At 35.2% G+C, this 17,146-nt stretch overlaps 1 protein-coding gene and 1 long non-coding RNA gene across 10 annotated transcripts in view; one reads left to right on the top strand and one right to left on the bottom strand.

Moving 5' to 3' along the window:
- Positions 1-17,146, bottom strand: part of phc2b (polyhomeotic homolog 2b (Drosophila)) — a 62,019-nt gene that overhangs the window by 15,726 nt on the left and 29,147 nt on the right. For 3 of the 7 annotated variants that reach the window (XM_005172100.5, XM_009302666.4, NM_201202.3), the window contains exons 3-9: positions 15,227-15,385; positions 15,055-15,132; positions 14,756-14,917; positions 11,994-12,143; positions 10,599-10,866; positions 1,310-1,671; positions 817-976 (exon numbers count right to left, since the gene is read on the bottom strand). In XM_005172100.5, the coding sequence (XP_005172157.1) occupies positions 817-976; positions 1,310-1,671; positions 10,599-10,866; positions 11,994-12,143; positions 14,756-14,917; positions 15,055-15,132; positions 15,227-15,385 (1,339 nt within the window). Of the gene's footprint in view, positions 1-816; positions 977-1,309; positions 1,672-3,390; positions 4,258-10,598; positions 10,867-11,993; positions 12,144-14,755; positions 14,918-15,054; positions 15,133-15,226; positions 15,386-17,146 lie in introns of those variants that run through there. The other 4 variants (XM_073952756.1, XM_073952757.1, XM_021476816.2 and 1 more) reach the window with 2 other exon arrangements.
- The window catches only part of LOC141386356 (uncharacterized), a 45,356-nt gene that overhangs the window by 4,423 nt on the left and 23,787 nt on the right, over positions 1-17,146 (top strand). Inside the window, exon 3 of one of the 3 annotated variants that reach the window (XR_012408206.1) lies at positions 3,005-3,616. The exons of the other annotated variants lie outside the window; for them this stretch is intronic. This is a non-coding gene — a long non-coding RNA (uncharacterized lncRNA). Of the gene's footprint in view, positions 1-3,004; positions 3,617-17,146 lie in introns of those variants that run through there. 3 annotated transcript variants of the gene reach the window in all.

Below are 17,146 nucleotides of genomic sequence, written 5' to 3'. Positions count from 1 at the left end.
GAATAAAAACACACATTAAAATGAGTGCCGTATAGAAGCAGTGAGGAGATTGTAAATAAAAAAGGATGTAAGGATGTCGCCAGAGTGGCTTTTTGGTTTCTTTTTTTGTGCATCTCAGCCACTAGCACGCCATCTGAATGATTTTGTAGCATTGGGGTAACATAGTCATTCAACTTTACAATTTGCAATATTGCAGTATGTATTTAAATAATGACGGTTGGTTTCTTAATTAAAAGCTCAGATTTGATTATCATACTTTGTGTTGTTGACAGAGTTTGTTGTTTACTGTATCATTTTTTATTTACACCATAAGGTTTGCTTTGATTGTTCAGTATTTACACTTTACCATTGCATACACTTTGTAACATTCTATTAATCATGTTTGGGAGTCTCTTTAACACTTAAAAACTATTTGCTTTTGTAATGTTGGTAAATTTAAGTGGTTAAATTAAAAAAATCCTAATATTCCTAAACATATTTAAAAAAAATACTCAATAATTATCTATATCGAATTATATGAAACATGATAATTTTTTTTTATATCGCCCTATCTGGACATTTTTTTTGTTTTTAATAAAGTGAGTGACATACTCAACAATTACACAGTTGTAAACGATGTATGTCATCACCCCAAGTGCACAGTTAAACACTAATGTAAAACATGCAATATAAGATTAAACAACTTGAATTATTTTCATTTAAGAGTAATTGGGCACTTGCGCACAAACATTAACTTTCTCAAATAAAATCATTGTTGATGCTTGCATTGATTACATAAAATATACTTTACAAATATTGACTTTCAATGCACTGTACCTTGTGTTTGAGATGTAGCATTAACAGTGTCAGCTTTGGATTGTTCAGGTGGGTCGGTGCCTTGGGTTGTAGTAGATGGATGGATTTGTACTGGTGGGCAAATCTCTCTTAAGACCAAAGAGGTGGGCTTCTCCTTGTCATCCTGAGCAAGCCTTGAAGCCTAAATAATATAAAAGTGCTTACTTGCCTCTGAGTTGGATAGAGTAAAATGGATAGTTCACTCAAAAATGAATGAATTTATGAGTTTCTTTATTCTGTCAAAAACAAAAGAAGATATTGAGGGAAAAACTAACCCTTGACTTCCATAGTAGGAAAAACAAAAACTATGGAAGTCATTGGTTACAGGTTACAGTTTTCGTCAGAAAAACTTTGTGTTCAACATTAGAAAGAAACACATACAGGTAGTAAAGAGTGAGTAAATGATGACTTTTGGGTGAACTATCCCTTTAATGTACAATAAGGCAGTGGTGAGAGTAAGTAGCAAGTCTCTTACCTGGTTCTGTGCTGGTTGTATTTGGAGATTGATGGCTGTCAGTTGGACCGGCTGAGCTTTAGCATGGGCCAGAGCTGTGTGTGCATGGTGGCTTACGGTTGAATGGAAGATGGTGGCCTGTTGCGTTTGAGCTGATCCCTGGTTGTGAAGAGCTGGTTTGGGTAAAACTGGAATGATGCCCGTTACGGTTGAGGTCTGGGCGGAGCTTGGGATACCCAGCGAGGCTGTTTGTTGGTGGGGCTGGATTGAGGCGGTCTGTAGTAACTGAGGTTGGCTTCTGGAGGTGGGAGTGGCTTGAGGTTGAATGACAAACTGTTGAGGTTGTTGCTTAATCAGAGCCTGGGGCTGGATTTGAGCATAGGCTGGAACGAGAAATACAGACAACACTTAATAGTACATATCGCTTTGCATGACTGCACATTTAAATGACAGGAACTTCATAAACGTTGATGGGTGAATTCCTAACTTAAGCTGCACATGAAGTCATGAAAAACATCCAAAAAAATGTATGATATCAATTTGTTATACATATTTTTAAACACAGATTTGTTAAAGTGAAACAGGTGGCACGATGGCTCAGTGATTAGCAGTTTCGTCTCACAGCAAGAAAGTTGCTGGTTTGAGTCCCGGCTGGCCCAGATGGCATTTTTGTGAGAAGCAAAATTGGCCCTAGTGTGTGTGTGTGTGTGTGTGTGTGTGTGTGTGTGTGTGTGTGTGTGTGTGTGTGAATAAGTGTGAGTGTGATGCTTCAATCAATCGGCCGGAGATTGGTATCGACCGATAATCACTTTTTTTGACTCAATCGCTACTCAACAATGTGGCCAACCTCATGAACCGAACGCAAGTGTTTGGGACATGTTGGATTGTTCTTCCATCATTGCAATGTTTCCAAATAGCATTTTTAGTCCTTTTTTTTCTGTAAAGCTGCTTTTGATGGATATAATAGACGTGTTTAGGGGATTATGTGCAACATTCTTGCTTTATTCTCGTAGGCAAGGAGAGATCACTTAAGTATCATACTTGTGAAAATGTGCTTTATGAGTTATAAAGCTTAAAGCATCAGGATCTGTACTCTGTATCGGCCGATCACCATGACAAGGGATTGGTTCTCAGTATCGGCTGCAAAAATCCTAATCAGAGCATCCCGAGCTGGAATAGTTGGGGGTTCATTCTCCTGTGGCGACTCCTGATAAATAAGGGACTAAGCCACAAGTGATTGAATGAATGAATGTGTCTGTAACAGAAACTAAAAACTTATTGTATCAGATCTGCAACTTCACTTAAAAAAATTAATGTGAAAAAGTTGCATGTTTTAACCATGCTTCTCCTGCATTTACTCTATTTTGATTAATTAAAAACTAGCTGCTTCTTCTCCACGTGAACACAAGCAGAAAAAAACGGAAGCAGTAAACTGTGGCATAATAAAAGCTTTGCTGCTTTCGTTTCATGCTAGAAGTTTAAAAAAAACTATGCATGAATCACACCTAAAGAAACTATGCAAAATATATGTAAAAACAATTAAAAATCAAGCATACTTCAAAGAACACCAAAGCAACAGAAATTAATTTCGTTTCATTTGAAATAATTTTACATGCATAAATTCAGTGGTTAATGTTACAACTTCAAGCAGATGTTTTGTCATTTTTTTTAAAATCCATATTAAATTGACAAATTAACCATCCATTTTATCCATAGTGTGACAGGGTGGCGCATTGGCTTAGTGACGTTGTAGCTGTCTTTCGCTGTGGGCGCTGTGGGTGGGTATCTGTGTACAGCACGGAGAATACACCCAGCCTTTGAGCGAGCTAAGAGAGGATCTCATGAGCTCTACTGGTGCTCCTATTGGCTGCCACTCAAGAAAGTCACTCTTCATTTGCATAAAGTTGAAGGATTCTCAACTTTGTCGCATCACTCAATGCGCCACCTGGTCTCCAACGGTCGCTGTCGCTCGTATAGACAGATTGTCGGAAGTAGCTCGCTCTACGTTGAAATAAACAGTCGCTTGTCAATCGCCACTGCAAGTCACTTGTAGAGTAAATGAGGCTTAAATCATATGCTGGATAAGTTGGTGGTTCATACCACTGTGGCGCGACCCCTGATGAATAAAGGGACTAAGCTGAAGGAAAATGAATGAATGTTATCCATAACCATCCAAAGTAATCCATTTTAATTTGTCAAAATGTCTTTGTTTTTTATTGTTATCCCCACAAAAGGTTAAGCTGTTTTAATCAAATGGTAAAAATGCATCTTATTAAACATCTCTGTAAATACATAGTATTTATTAATTATGTGTGCAGTATTAATTTTAATTCTTGTTCTCTGTTTTCTCTTTAGTTGTGTTGGTTTGGTCTTGCTGCTGTCTTCAGTAATATTGTGTATAGGTTTTCCAGTACTCTGTATCTAGGACTACAGTGGAAACTGGATGAGTTTTAAAATTATGATTAAGTGTTTGACTGGAGGACTCACAGGAAAGTGTGTTAAAATGTAATGTTAACTCAGCAGGAGAACACTCATACACACAAAACCTTAAGAGCTGGGCATGGTGAGATCACAACCTCAAGTTTATGAGCGGTAAAGAATCTGAACTGAAGAACTCCAACTGTCTGGAAAGTAAGCTAGCATGTGGCTTTTATGCATATATATACAGTACGTGTGTGTGTGTGTGTTCTGTCACATGAAAAATGCACACCGGATACAAGAAGCAGACGTCAGGAACAAATACAGGCCTTCTCTTAAGACTGTTAATAGCAAACAGAAAAGGTTCAGTGTGGGAATGTTCTTCCGTCTAATGTGAATGGTGTGGGATGGTGTGTTCAGATGACTCAATCCTCTGTGCTCACATTCTCTTAGTCTTTCTTTCTCCCGGATGTTCAGAATAAGGAGTCGATGAGTTATTCCCTGTAGAGCGCAACCCTGGAAAACCCCAAAATTTCCTGTCGAACGTTCAACTACATGCAAAGCGACAACACATAAGACATTAAAAACAAGCACATGTACGGCTGAAGACACACAAGGTTGGCTTTTTATCACACGTTTGACCTAATCAGATCTCTTAAATATTTCAGATGCTTCTCGATGGCCTTAAATAAAGACCTGGCTTTCATTTTGGAAGTAATTGGTTTAACTTCATTAAAGTGAATAGCACAATACAATGTGAGAGAAGATCATATTTAGTCTCTAATAAGAAACTTAAAGTCAGTTGATGTGAATAGAAAAACATGGAAGATTTAAGACAAGACGTTTAATGTCCTGTTTACTTATCTGAAACTTTTAAAAGTCTTTTTAAATACCTGGTAGTCAGTTTTTAACCAGATTTTTACATTCATTGGCACTTGTCTTGAAGTGTGCTAAATAATATTAGACCCTGGAGCGCTTCCTCCTTTGGAAGAGATTAGTACTCTGCTTTACCTTATTAAAGTGGACCTATTATTGTGTTATTTTAAAGGTTTGCCAGAAACAAAAGGCCTACATTTTCTAATCCTGCATACTTTAGGGCAGTGTTGATGGTGTTGATTTTACCATATGTGTTCGAGCCTGACGCTGACTATGAAACATTGGAATAACTTGTTGATCAACCTCGATCACAAGCATGACTTGAGCAAGACGATTCTTAGTGGCATTTTGTTTACTTTGTTGTATGGCTGTAATTCTTCTACCCTAACAAGCTATTGTACATAACCTGATCCAATTCCAGTTGTGTCAGAAGCTAATGAGGATTGTTGAAGAAATGGCACTAAAATAAGCTAAGATATAGCCCACAAATTTTAGATAAGGCGGCAAAATGCTATTACACAATTAAAGCCAAACTTTTACAGCTGCAATTGAATAGACATGTGAAAAGAATAAAAAATATAAATTATCCACATTACATTTAGATCACTTCCACTTTTCTGAGCCATTAAAGAGCAGTCTTTCAACAAGATTTTTGCTTATTTCTCATAATAAGTTTAGTAATTGTTTGTATTAATTTTCTGACCAGATAGTGGTATAAAATTCTGACAGTATGATAATCTTAGATAAAAATATCACGGTTTCAAGGTTTGATGGTATTGTGATTACTACTCTAAAATGTATTATTTTTAAATGTCTGGGTAAAAACAGGGCTTTTGCAGGTTTCATCACGTCAAATTTAAGACTTTTTAAGACCTTTTTAAGACCATTATGAATGACATTTCAGACTTTCAGATGGCAAAACGCGTTATACGCGGCATAATTTTTAGTATTAACCAGTTGAAATTTTTTGTAACTGCCACATTAAAATTAAAATTCTGTTATTTCTTAGCCACATATTTTAAATAATGTGTCAAAACAAGCAGACTCTAGCTATATACGTATATATTTTTATTAGCACAAACTTGCTTTTAAAAAAAGACAAGTTTTAAAAGCTATAATAAAGAAAATTTTTGCACAACATAATTTTATGCTTAAAACATGGAGCTTTTTTAAACTAATGTTACTGTATGTATATAAGGAAGACAATTAAACCATATTGTTAAATATTTAATAAATGTTAATTTTGTTAAACTTTTTTTTTTTTTTTTTAGATGGATTTGTTGGTTTTACCGATTGGCCATAGCTTTACATGGAAAACTATTTAAAATTAAGACCTGTTTAAAAGTATTTAAGACCCACAACAGCATGTTTCAGTGAATTTAATGCTTTTTAAGGGCTTAAATTTGAACACAATATATTTTATTTTGAGAAACATTTATAATATTTTGGAGCAGTGAACATGTCAGGCTGGATAATGAACATGAATCACTGACTTCTGCTGTCTTCATTTGTTTCAAAAGCACAGATTTCTTTTTACAATTTAAAACGGCATCTTAGGATATCTTTTCTATCGGAGATACTGTTGTCCTAAAAAACTTTTTTAAAAAGTAAATAAAAAATCTTACACATACCTTAGAAACAGTATTGCTGAAAATTTTGGCAGTATTAAAACCTTGACTTTTTCAAACCACGGTATACTTTGAAAACGGTTATCATCCCATGTTGTATTCTGTAGAATAGTTTTATTTGATACACAAATGAGTATCAAAACTGACTCTTTAAACGAAATGTTGTTCTCATTTTGACTTGTTCTTAAAGATAAAAAAAAACAAGTGAATGAACTCTCACAATTCTTAGCATCTTATTCTCAAGAGATCGCATTTACTCACAAATACTAAGAAGGTGAATAGCAAAATCTACATTCTAGTTGCCATAATTAACATGATTTAAAATCTAATATTCAGATTTGAAGAGCATTAGGATTTTTCCTAAAAGCAAACTGCTCAACTAAGAGAAATATCCTGGATGACTTTCCTGATCTGCGAACATCATTAATGCTCAAGGGGAAAACCGTGCATCATAACACACATCACATAAGCTCTCTGGAGCACAGAGCCATGGAAACTACATCCCAACACACACATCAGGTGGTGTTTTACTGTTCATCCCCACTGAGGCTGCACTGGATCCTCTCAAACACACTTGTTTAATCAAGTCAAAGCTTGTTCAAGCTTTATTCATTCTGTTATTTGCTTGCAAAAACCTTACACCTGCAAATGATCACTTCAATTACACAATACAATGTGAAAGAAATTCATGTTTTGTCTCTAATGAGAAACTGAAAGTGGATGTAAATAGAAAAACATGGAAGATTTAGGACATGAAGTTTAATGTCCTATTTATATATTTTTAACTTTCTAAAAAATAAAAATTCTTTAAATAGCCAGTAGTTCGTTTTTAATACTATTTTTATGGTAATTGGCACTTTTTAGGGTGCTAAATAATATTAGACTCTGGAGCACTTCCTCAATTGGAAGAGATTATTACTCAGCTTAACGCCATTAAAGAGGACTTATGTTATTTTAAAGTTTTGTCTATCTTTTCAAATCCTCAGCAACTTTACTACATGATTTTGGGTATGCCTGTTACAATAAATAATATATTGACTTATCACACAACACATGAATATGACCTCAATTATTTTTGGTGATGCAATATATATCAACCATACATATAGCCACATTTTAGCTGACAGGAGCTATCAGGTGTCAATGTCAATATGGTTAAAAACACTATACTATAAATTACTATAGAAATATTTATTGTTATCAATTTGTTTAGGATATCTGTTTTTACATTCTAATTCCAATGTCTAATTATTAATTTGTTAAAAGGACTGTAATTGAAATATTCTTAAGAATAAAATGTGTTTTTTGGAAGAGTCTACTTGCGTTATAATGCTATTATAGTGTCAAAATTGTCTTAAAATTACATTGTGAGTTGAAGTTAATAGAAAAACATGAAACATTTAAGACAAGAAGTTTAATGTCCTATTACATATTGTTAACTTTTTAAAAAACTCTCTAAAATGTCTTTTAAAATTCCATTTTTATGTTATTTGGCACTTGAAGTGTGCTAAATAATATTAGACCCTAGAGCACTTCCTCTTCTGTGAAGAAATCTAAGGCCATTTTTTTTCCCAAATCTTTTTCCAAAGTATAACTAAACATGAAATAGTCCCAGCTGGCCTCAGCATGCCCAGGTACCTGTTTCTAAATGTGCCGGATAATTGCATGCCCTGTGTGAGTTGTTATGATTAGAGACCGGTGGAATGATAGATGGCATGCATGTCAGATGTTGACGGGCACTGAAAGACTCATCTGAGTAAGTGTGTGCCCTTCAAAGGCCAACTATGCATTAATGCACTCGAGCATAAACCGTGCAGAACAAATGTAGCCTTGGGTGGATTTCTCTTTTCTTTGTTGCTTAGTTTGTGACATGATGGACTGACAAGTGAAGCTCAGTCTTATTAGGGTGGTTGTATCAGAAGACATTTTAGCTGAAACGAATTGAACCTTTTAGCTTGCTTAATTTTTGGATAATTTTAGACAAAAGCTGATTGATGGCAACATTGCAACTTAAAGGCACAGCATGTTTGTTTGCCACTAGACACAACAAACAAAGGCATAGTTTGGTGATGCTGTAACTGAGTTTGGAATCATGGAAGTTGTGATCTTCATTACACCCTTCGGGATGCATGAATGAGCTGAAGTATTCAAAACTTAAAATGAGGGAAGCAGAGTAAGGCTGAAAGCAGTCAAATAGCTTTGAAGTGATTGCTAATGAGATAGCAAGCATAATACGAAAGCAGCAGAGCTTTTATTATGCCAAAGTCCACTCCTTCCAGTTCTGCTTGTGATTGTGTGGAGAACGATCCTTGTTTTCTAAAAAAACTCTAACTTGGAATTCGAAGGTGTAAGACTTCATTAATATGGCGACACTATTTGCGTCACTCGCTTAAATTGCTCATTATTTCACTGGATTTGATCATTCTTTAAAACATTTGTGAAAATTTAAGTCGATATTACAATATAGTGGTAATATCACTTTATTTTGATACACATTTTGTTGAGTTACAGTACATTGCAACTACAGGTCAACCAATTCTCATAAGCATATTGTAGACTGTATGGTTGAGTTAGGGTTAGTACATGGACATGTACTTACATGGATATGTATTTAATTGTCTTAAGGTCAGTTGAATGCCTGTTGATGAAGCAGTGTCAGCAGATATTAAGCAATCTGCTAATACTATAATGATAATTAGTTTAGATGTAGTTGCAATGTTATGTACAGTTGAAGTCAGAATTATTAGCCCCCCTGAATCATTAGTCCCCTTATTTTTTTTCCCCAATTTCTGTTTAACGGAGAGAAGAATTTTTCAACACATTTCTAAACATAATAGTTTTAATAACTCGTCTCTAATAACTGATTTATTTTATCTTTGTCATGATGACAGTAAACAATATTTGACTAGATATTTTTCAAGACACTTCTATGCAGCTTAAAGTGACATTTAAAGGCTTAATTAGGTAAAATAGGGTAACTAGACAGGTTAGGGTAATTAGGCAAGTTATTGTATAACGATGGTTTGTTCTGTAGACTATTGGAAAAATATAGCTTAAAGGGGTTAATAATTTTGACCATAAAATGGTTTATAAAAAATTATAACTGCTTTTATTCTAGCCAAAACTTTCTCTAAAAGAAGAAATATTATCAGACATACTGTGAAAATGTAATGAAATCATTTGAAAAAAAAATAATAACTCAAAGGGAGGCTAATAATTCTGACTTCAACTGCCCTTCAATAGTTAAGAAATAGTTTGTTCTGATCTGTACCTTAAATAATAATAATAATTAAAATAATAATTATTTTAAATATACATTTGACCACCCCTGTAATGGTCCATATCATTGTAAATGCATGTTTGCAACAAAAATTATTAATTCATCGGTTTGAAACCGGCAAATCTAGAGCACCAACAGACAGTGTAAGTGTTCACTAAACATGTTTCTTGTAAAATAGTCATTTGAACTGTAGGTGTCCATAAAACTAGATGCAAAGTTTGTATTTTATTATACACTTGCTTTCACATGGAAGTTAAGCGGTAAAATAAAAAAATATGTGGAGTTTTTAATGGTCATCCCCTAATATGTTTATTTAAAATCACAAATGTCATTGAGAACAACTTAATATCCGTTAAAACACTGAAAACATAATCGAAAAACTTGACCCCCCCGATTGTCAATGTATAATTCGCATCCTGCACTCTCAGAAATAAAGATATGCGAGCTGTCACTGGGGTGGTACCTTTTCAAAAGGTACACATTTGTACTTTAAGGGTCCATATTGGTACCTCAGAAGTATATATTGGTACCAAACAATTTTAAGAGGAACACTTTTGTACTTTTTAGGTTCTATTATGCACCCTTAATGTACTAATATGGATCTTTTAGGTACAAATGAGTACTTTTTAAAAAGGTACCACCTTAGTGACAGCTCACGTACCTTTATTTCTGAGAGTGTGGTTACATTGGTGCCATGACCCGGATGGGAGTGAGATGTAAGGGGATCAGTGTAATGGAGGCTAGCTCTGTTCTCTGTTCTGACTCCCCTGATCAAGAAAGGTGCTCTAGCGACAGACGCTTGTGGCCGCGGCCTATAGCCTCCTTGTTAGAGCCAACTCCTATGTAAAGATTTGCAGGTTCATGTCAGCTCAGAACAAGTGGGTGGTGTAGGTTACATACTGTACAGTCAACTGAAAGTGCAAAAGGGATAATCAAAATAAAGTGATGCCAATATAACTGATGTAGTGTTTTTGGAGATTTTACTGAAAAAAATCTTGTTACAAATAAAGAAATGATACTATTTTGCAGTTATATATTATGATCATTTGTGGCCTATTGCAGTGACATTCAGACCTTTTCAAATGTGACTTAAGTGAAATGAGCTTACCTGGTGCTATTAAGGGATGTGAAGAGGACACATTACGACTCATGTTCACTGCTTTCATCTCGGTTTGTCCCTCCTCTGCCTTCTTCACTCCATCCGAGGAAGCAGCGTTCAGGTTGTTTTTCCCGGCACCAGTGCTCTGGCTGGGTGTCTTGATAAGTGGGGTGGGCTGAATGGAGACAGGGGTCTGCTTTAGACTCAGTGCCTGGAGTCCTGTGGCCTGAGGGGTGGAAGACACCCCCTGGTGGTTGCGCAGGGCAAGGTTCTGCACCTGTAAAAGTCATAATGTGTCAATAAACCATTGAGTTTAAATATAATGAATTATCAGTTAAATAATAATTTTTATTTGAGTAAACTAGGGTCAAGTATAATTCAAATCCAACCATATGATCCTTATTCTAATGTGCTCAAATTAGAATCTTCAAAGAAAGATTGTAGTATTTTTTAAACATTAAAAATGATTGGAAATAACATATTTTCAACCCAGGCTCATTCTGATTACGCATGGTTATATACATTTTTGGAGAAAGCAAAATACATCCCAGGAGGTACGTTTTTTTTTTTGCAGTTTTTACTTTCACGAATCCGCCAGAGGCTGCTGTGTACGCTTTTTCAGATCTGCTCTTCTCACCTAAATCCACCAGAGGCCGCTGTTGACTAACTTTTACTGACTGACTGACCAACCAATCATCCCCCTACCCTTCCCCTTCCCTAAACCCAACCAAAAGTATTTTGAAAAGCGCATATTGACCCACTGACATACGTGTCGAGCTAACTGGAAAAACTGGTAACAGTGGGAAAGCCGTCCACATGCAGGTAAGCGGCCAGCTGGTAAGCGCGAAAAGAAACAGTGTCATACCGCCTCGTAGCATTCGTTTTAAAGAATAAATGTAGCCATACGTAGCTCTGACTACATAATTCGCATTCTCTAGAAACGTACAGTATTGATCATTGAGTAAATTGGACCAAAGTGGACATAATTTGTTCATTTTATGGTTAGTTTTTTTCACTGTAAACCAAAACTTACCAAATTATGGCTTCAAATCCAAATATTGAAATGAAAATGTAATGACAGTATGTGACTGCAACGTCAAGCTTATATAGGGCTACGTTTTCAGAATGAACCTATTTTGCATATTTTGGAAAACTATATTCTATTAAGAGTAATTTATGTGTTTCTTTAAAATCAGTTTTGTACACAAATTAATAGATGTTTAATAAATGCACCAGTTCCGAATTATATCTGAAATGCCCAGTAATCCTTTAGCATATTTATCAAGACATTCATAATTGAATACTTTAAGATCATTGTTTTGAGTAAAGCAAATTAATAAATGCAAATAGGACATGTTTTAGTACTTTTGGTTGTGCAAATATTATGGTAGTTTGCTTGTGTACCTGTGCAGAGGCAGACTGTGTGTTATTGGTTGTGTTAGTGTCAGACTGTAGAGCAGTTACTGTAGCAGTCGGGGCCAGGATCAGCTGAGAAGACAGAGGGACGGCTCGACCCAGACTTCTGGCTACATGCACAAGATTACTTTGCTGAGCCTGAAATAATCACACATAAGAATGCTCATTAACACAATGTCCTTAGGAATCTATAATATTCACTTACCAGCCACTTTATTAGCTTCACCTTGATAGTACTTGCTCTTGATTCTTTATGGATTTGATTTCATCAATTGTTGGAAACAGTTCGTCACCTTGGAATTATAAGGTTCTATCTGCGTTCTGAATGATTTTGAGATAATGAGCTTTAAAGTTTTTGCATTCCATAGCAAACAGTGTGTGTGTAACATTTGTTTTTTAAATAAAAAGTCTTAAAATGTGAACAACTTAAAAAAAACATCCCATAATGTAAATAATTTGTCATTTAATAAAAATATGTCAATATCTCAATTTTGACAAAAATGTCGGATAGAACCTTAGAATTCTAAGGTGACGAATTTCCAAAATGTTTATGCCACATTGACATGAGAGCATAATGTAACTGGTAAAGATTTAATACCGAGAAAAGTGCAGATCTCCATGTACATCACTATTGGATTGAGGTCTGCTGAATGTGGATGCCTTTTGAGAACAGCGAACTCATTGTCATGTTCAAGAACCCAGTTTAGGATGATTTAAGCTGTTACTTGACTGTTTACTAGTATCCTGCTGGAAGTAGCCATCGTAATATTAGTACACTGTGGTCATAAAGGGATGGATAGCAACAATACTCAGGTAGGCTGTGGAGTTTAAACAATGGCTTAAATTGTTGCTTCTGATGGGTCCAAAGTGTATAAAGAAAAACTAACCTATTTTTGCACCAGCTTGAACCTTTTAAATAAGGGCAGATGGATCTGTTTTCAGGCTAAATGTTGACCCTAGCATCCAAAAATAAAGACTAAGGGCCCTATCATACACCCGGCGCAGTGTGGCGCAAGGCGTGACGCAGTAGTCTTTTGGTAGTTTAAGCTTGGCGCAAGAGTCGTTTTGAGGCGTTGCGCTACACTGTTTAAATAGCAAATGCATTAGCGCTCATTTGTGCCCCCATAGGCGTTCTGAGGCAGACTGCTGGCGTGTTGCTATTTTAAGAAACTATAATAGATTTTTCATTAGACCAAAACTAACCTGGTCTAAACTCCGGCACAGAGTTGCGCCTCGCTTACCCACTGCTTAATACGCACAAGAGAGCAATAGGCAAATATCTTTACATATAAAAAATGTAAATATTAAGGATATATATATATATATATATATATATATATATATATATATATATATATATATAGGATATAATAAGAATAGATATAGAATATAAATATAAAGGATTAAAATATTACAAAACATATTATTTTCTAGCCTACATAAATATGAAAAATCACTGCTTTTATGTCTTCCTCATCTCAGGAGGCTTTTTAGTTCATTCACAATAATTTGCTTTTGTATAATGTTATTATTATTAGCAGTATTATTTATTATATCCATATGTATATTTGTTTTATTAAAAGCAAGCTTAGATTTGCCCACCTGTCAGGTTTTAGACCATATGGGGCACAGCATGTGTTTTAGGATATAACTCAGGTTTTTGAGCACATTTTGCTATTATTATTCATTTATTCGTTTGCTGGAAATAAGAACTGAATTTAGAAATAGTTTTGAAACGAATATTTGCGCTTAATAAACAAAATTATTTATTTATAGACTAATTGATGTCTGTGCGTAAAGGTTTCCCTATCCAAGAGTGAAAGTGAAAGTGATCCATTATCTCTCATTCTCATGCAGTAGATGCTCTGTTTAACAGCTTTCTGTTAAAAAACTGTCAACTGTTAACTGTTTGCTTGTGAAATGCTCATTTTTCCACTTAGACTTACTTTGCATCCTGTAAATAGCGAATGCGCTCTTGGTGCGACGCAGCTGGCTCTTAAAGGGAATGGGAGATGAGACTCTAATTGGTTTATTCTTAAAACACACCTATAACCCATTAAGAAAATAAACTCAACCCTTTTAGACCATGCGCCGAAGCGCAAGGCATGATTTCCCGTCCCTAAATTAGCAAAAACGCGTCCTGACACGCCCTGAAAGCATTTGCGCCCTGCGTTTTGCGCTTTGCGCATGGACCGTCAAAATAGAGCCCTAACAGACAATGCAAGCTTTCTCCAGACTTCTGTTGTTCACTTTTGGTGGTTAGGCCTATGAATGAATTGTTGGCTCAGTTTGTGCTCTACTTCTGCTGCTGTAGCTTGTCTGCTTCAAGGTTTGATGTAAGTGGTTATGCGAGTTACATTTGCATTTTGTCATTTTGAACCTGCCTGGACATTGTCATCCGACAAGTACTACAACTCACCGGACATTATTTTATAAACCCTAGAGATGTTTCTGGGTAAAAATCCCGTCTCTGAAATATTTAGACCAGTCTTTACAGTATGTATGACACGAACAAACCCGATAAATTCAATTCAATCATCTTTCCTCCCCATTTTGTTGATCAGTTTGAATTTTAGCAAATGTTTACGTTCTCAAATTCATTGAGTTGCTATCACGTGATCCACCAATTCGATATTTGCATTAACAAGCAGTTAAACAGGTGTTCCTTATAATCTGGCCGGTGAGTGTACATAAAGCAGCTCCACAAACATTAGAAACTCTTGTGTTTGTAGGTAAGCAGGTGTGCTCACCATCTGTGCCCGCAGGTACATTTGAGCTTGGCTGGCTGTCAGGGTGGAGCTCGAGGCGTTGCCAAGCAACACCGCTTGCTGGGAAATCCCAGATGGGGCGGAGTTTACACTTTGGGCACGACTGATCAGCTGAGCGGCAGCAGGAGATGTGGTTAAATTAATCTGTGGGAGTTAGAGAGCCAGACTTGTGACATGAGAAGCCTATATGTTACGTCACATGCAAAAACAGAATATTGCAACCATTACAACATAAATATATGACAATTTTAGTATAGATGCATCCAAATAAATAAGCTTACTGTCGTCTGTGATGATCCACTCTGAGTAGATGAGGTCCCATTCTGGTTTGAACTCTGTCTACCGGCTGCTAAACTAGCCTGAGTGATAGAAACATGTTAGTCACAAAGAGTAAAGTGTGTTTAGGTGCATTATGTGTATGCGTTGGTATATGTCTACGCATGGTTAAGTCACCTGCTGGACTGCTGCGAGGCTCTGAAGCTGTGCTGTGCTGAGGTGCTGCTGCTGCAGGGCTGCTGTTTGCAACATCAGATGCTGCTGTTGAGCTGCATACATCTGCTGCAGGTACTGCGCTGCGGTGCTGGGCTGCCTATTCAGAGCCTGCTGGATCACCTACCATTTAAGACAGGCAGAGAAATCAGATTAGCATTCATTAATATGCCAAGGGCTTTAAATGCAGAGCAAGAAGGTTCGATTGAGAGCATAAGGAAACTTTAAATTAAGATAAGATTCTCATATATATATATATATATATATATATATATATATATATATATATATATATATATATATATATAATAAGTTTAGATGTATATATATATATATATATATATATATGTGTGTGTGTGTGTGTGTGTGAGTGTGTGTGTGTGTGTATATATATATATATATATATATATATATATACATATATACATTTATATATATATATATATATATATATATATATATATATATATATATATATATATATATATATATATATATATATGTATGTATTAAATGTATAGTCAGATTTTTTTTTCATTCAGTATATTAAAGACCAATTTTTCATCATTATTTTGTCTACATTCATTTACACTAATTTAACAGCTGTGTTTCTCCTTATTGTGTTACGTTATCTCTCATTTTTTTAATCACACAAGGTTCAGAGAAATATCTGAGATTTTGCATTAAACATCAGGTCTGTAAGTGTAAAGTCTGTCAACTGCATTCCTGTTTGTTTAATATTCACTGAGCAGCCTTATTGGTTTGTTCCAGCATGCTCATTCTCAATACTTTGCATATGTCTCCTCCTTTTGATTAGAAAGTGAACTGCAACATGCCTAAAAAGATGCAGATTCTGTTGTTTTTCATTGCTGATTTCGCTTTCTTTGTCAGCCTTAACATTTAATATATTCAATATTGCATTATCCTAATACTAATTTAATTTGAAGCTGTTTTATTTTAACCCAAGTATTGCAAGGCATAAACCGTGGTCAATTTAGAAAACAGTAATACACTAAAATTGCATCGAAAACCTTTTAAATTTTTATGAGATTTCATTAAAAATCACAACCAAAATACATCCAATGTAAATGCTAATTGTGTACTTTGATACTTTCATAGTAATGTTATCTCATAATAATGAATAATGTGGACAACAAATGAACCTTGCTTAACATTTGTTCTGTAATACTGATCTTGAGCTAGCATCCCATAACAACATTACATTCAGAAAAGCATTCCAAGCAAAATCAAAACAAAATGCTGAAATACCTGTACAGTTATTTGAGCAGATAGTGTAGATTCTGTAAGTGCATCGTTCTCATCACTAACGGTGCTTTTCTGTCATTTTTCTCCTGACTATAATACGTTCTCCAACATCATGCATTTCCGTTTGTCTCATCCTTTATGTCCTCACTGAACTGCCCACAACTGCACAGTTGCTAGGCAACAGGCATCCTGACCCCTGGTCTAAAGTGCAGTCTGAACTGAGTTTAAACCTGTCTGATCTCTGTTATGTCTGCAGTGCATTGTCAACAGTGTGTTTATATTATGTATTTGTTATATAATGCATGTATACTGTATGTAATGTTGCAATTTATATATATATATATTTAATAATTAGAGTCTGCTTTAGAGGTTTTGAAAAGATCTTAATAATGTCTCAAACTTTAAAGCTAGATCTCAGTATAAATACTGATAATAGTTTCTTATTTTATTCTATTTTATTCTCAGATATGAGCCTCGTAATCACTAAAAAGTGCACAAGTCTGACAACAGATATACTGTATTTGCCTGTTTGATAAATGTTTATGGTATATATTATAATTATTAAATATGATTTTAAGAAGTTATTAAAGAAGTAGATTAATAAAAAAAATACAGATT

The sequence above is a fragment of the Danio rerio genome, chromosome 6, assembly GCF_049306965.1.
Source record: "Danio rerio strain Tuebingen ecotype United States chromosome 6, GRCz12tu, whole genome shotgun sequence".
In the NCBI taxonomy this organism is placed as follows: Eukaryota; Metazoa; Chordata; class Actinopteri; order Cypriniformes; family Danionidae; genus Danio; species Danio rerio.
This window is presented reverse-complemented; position numbering and strand designations above follow the sequence as displayed.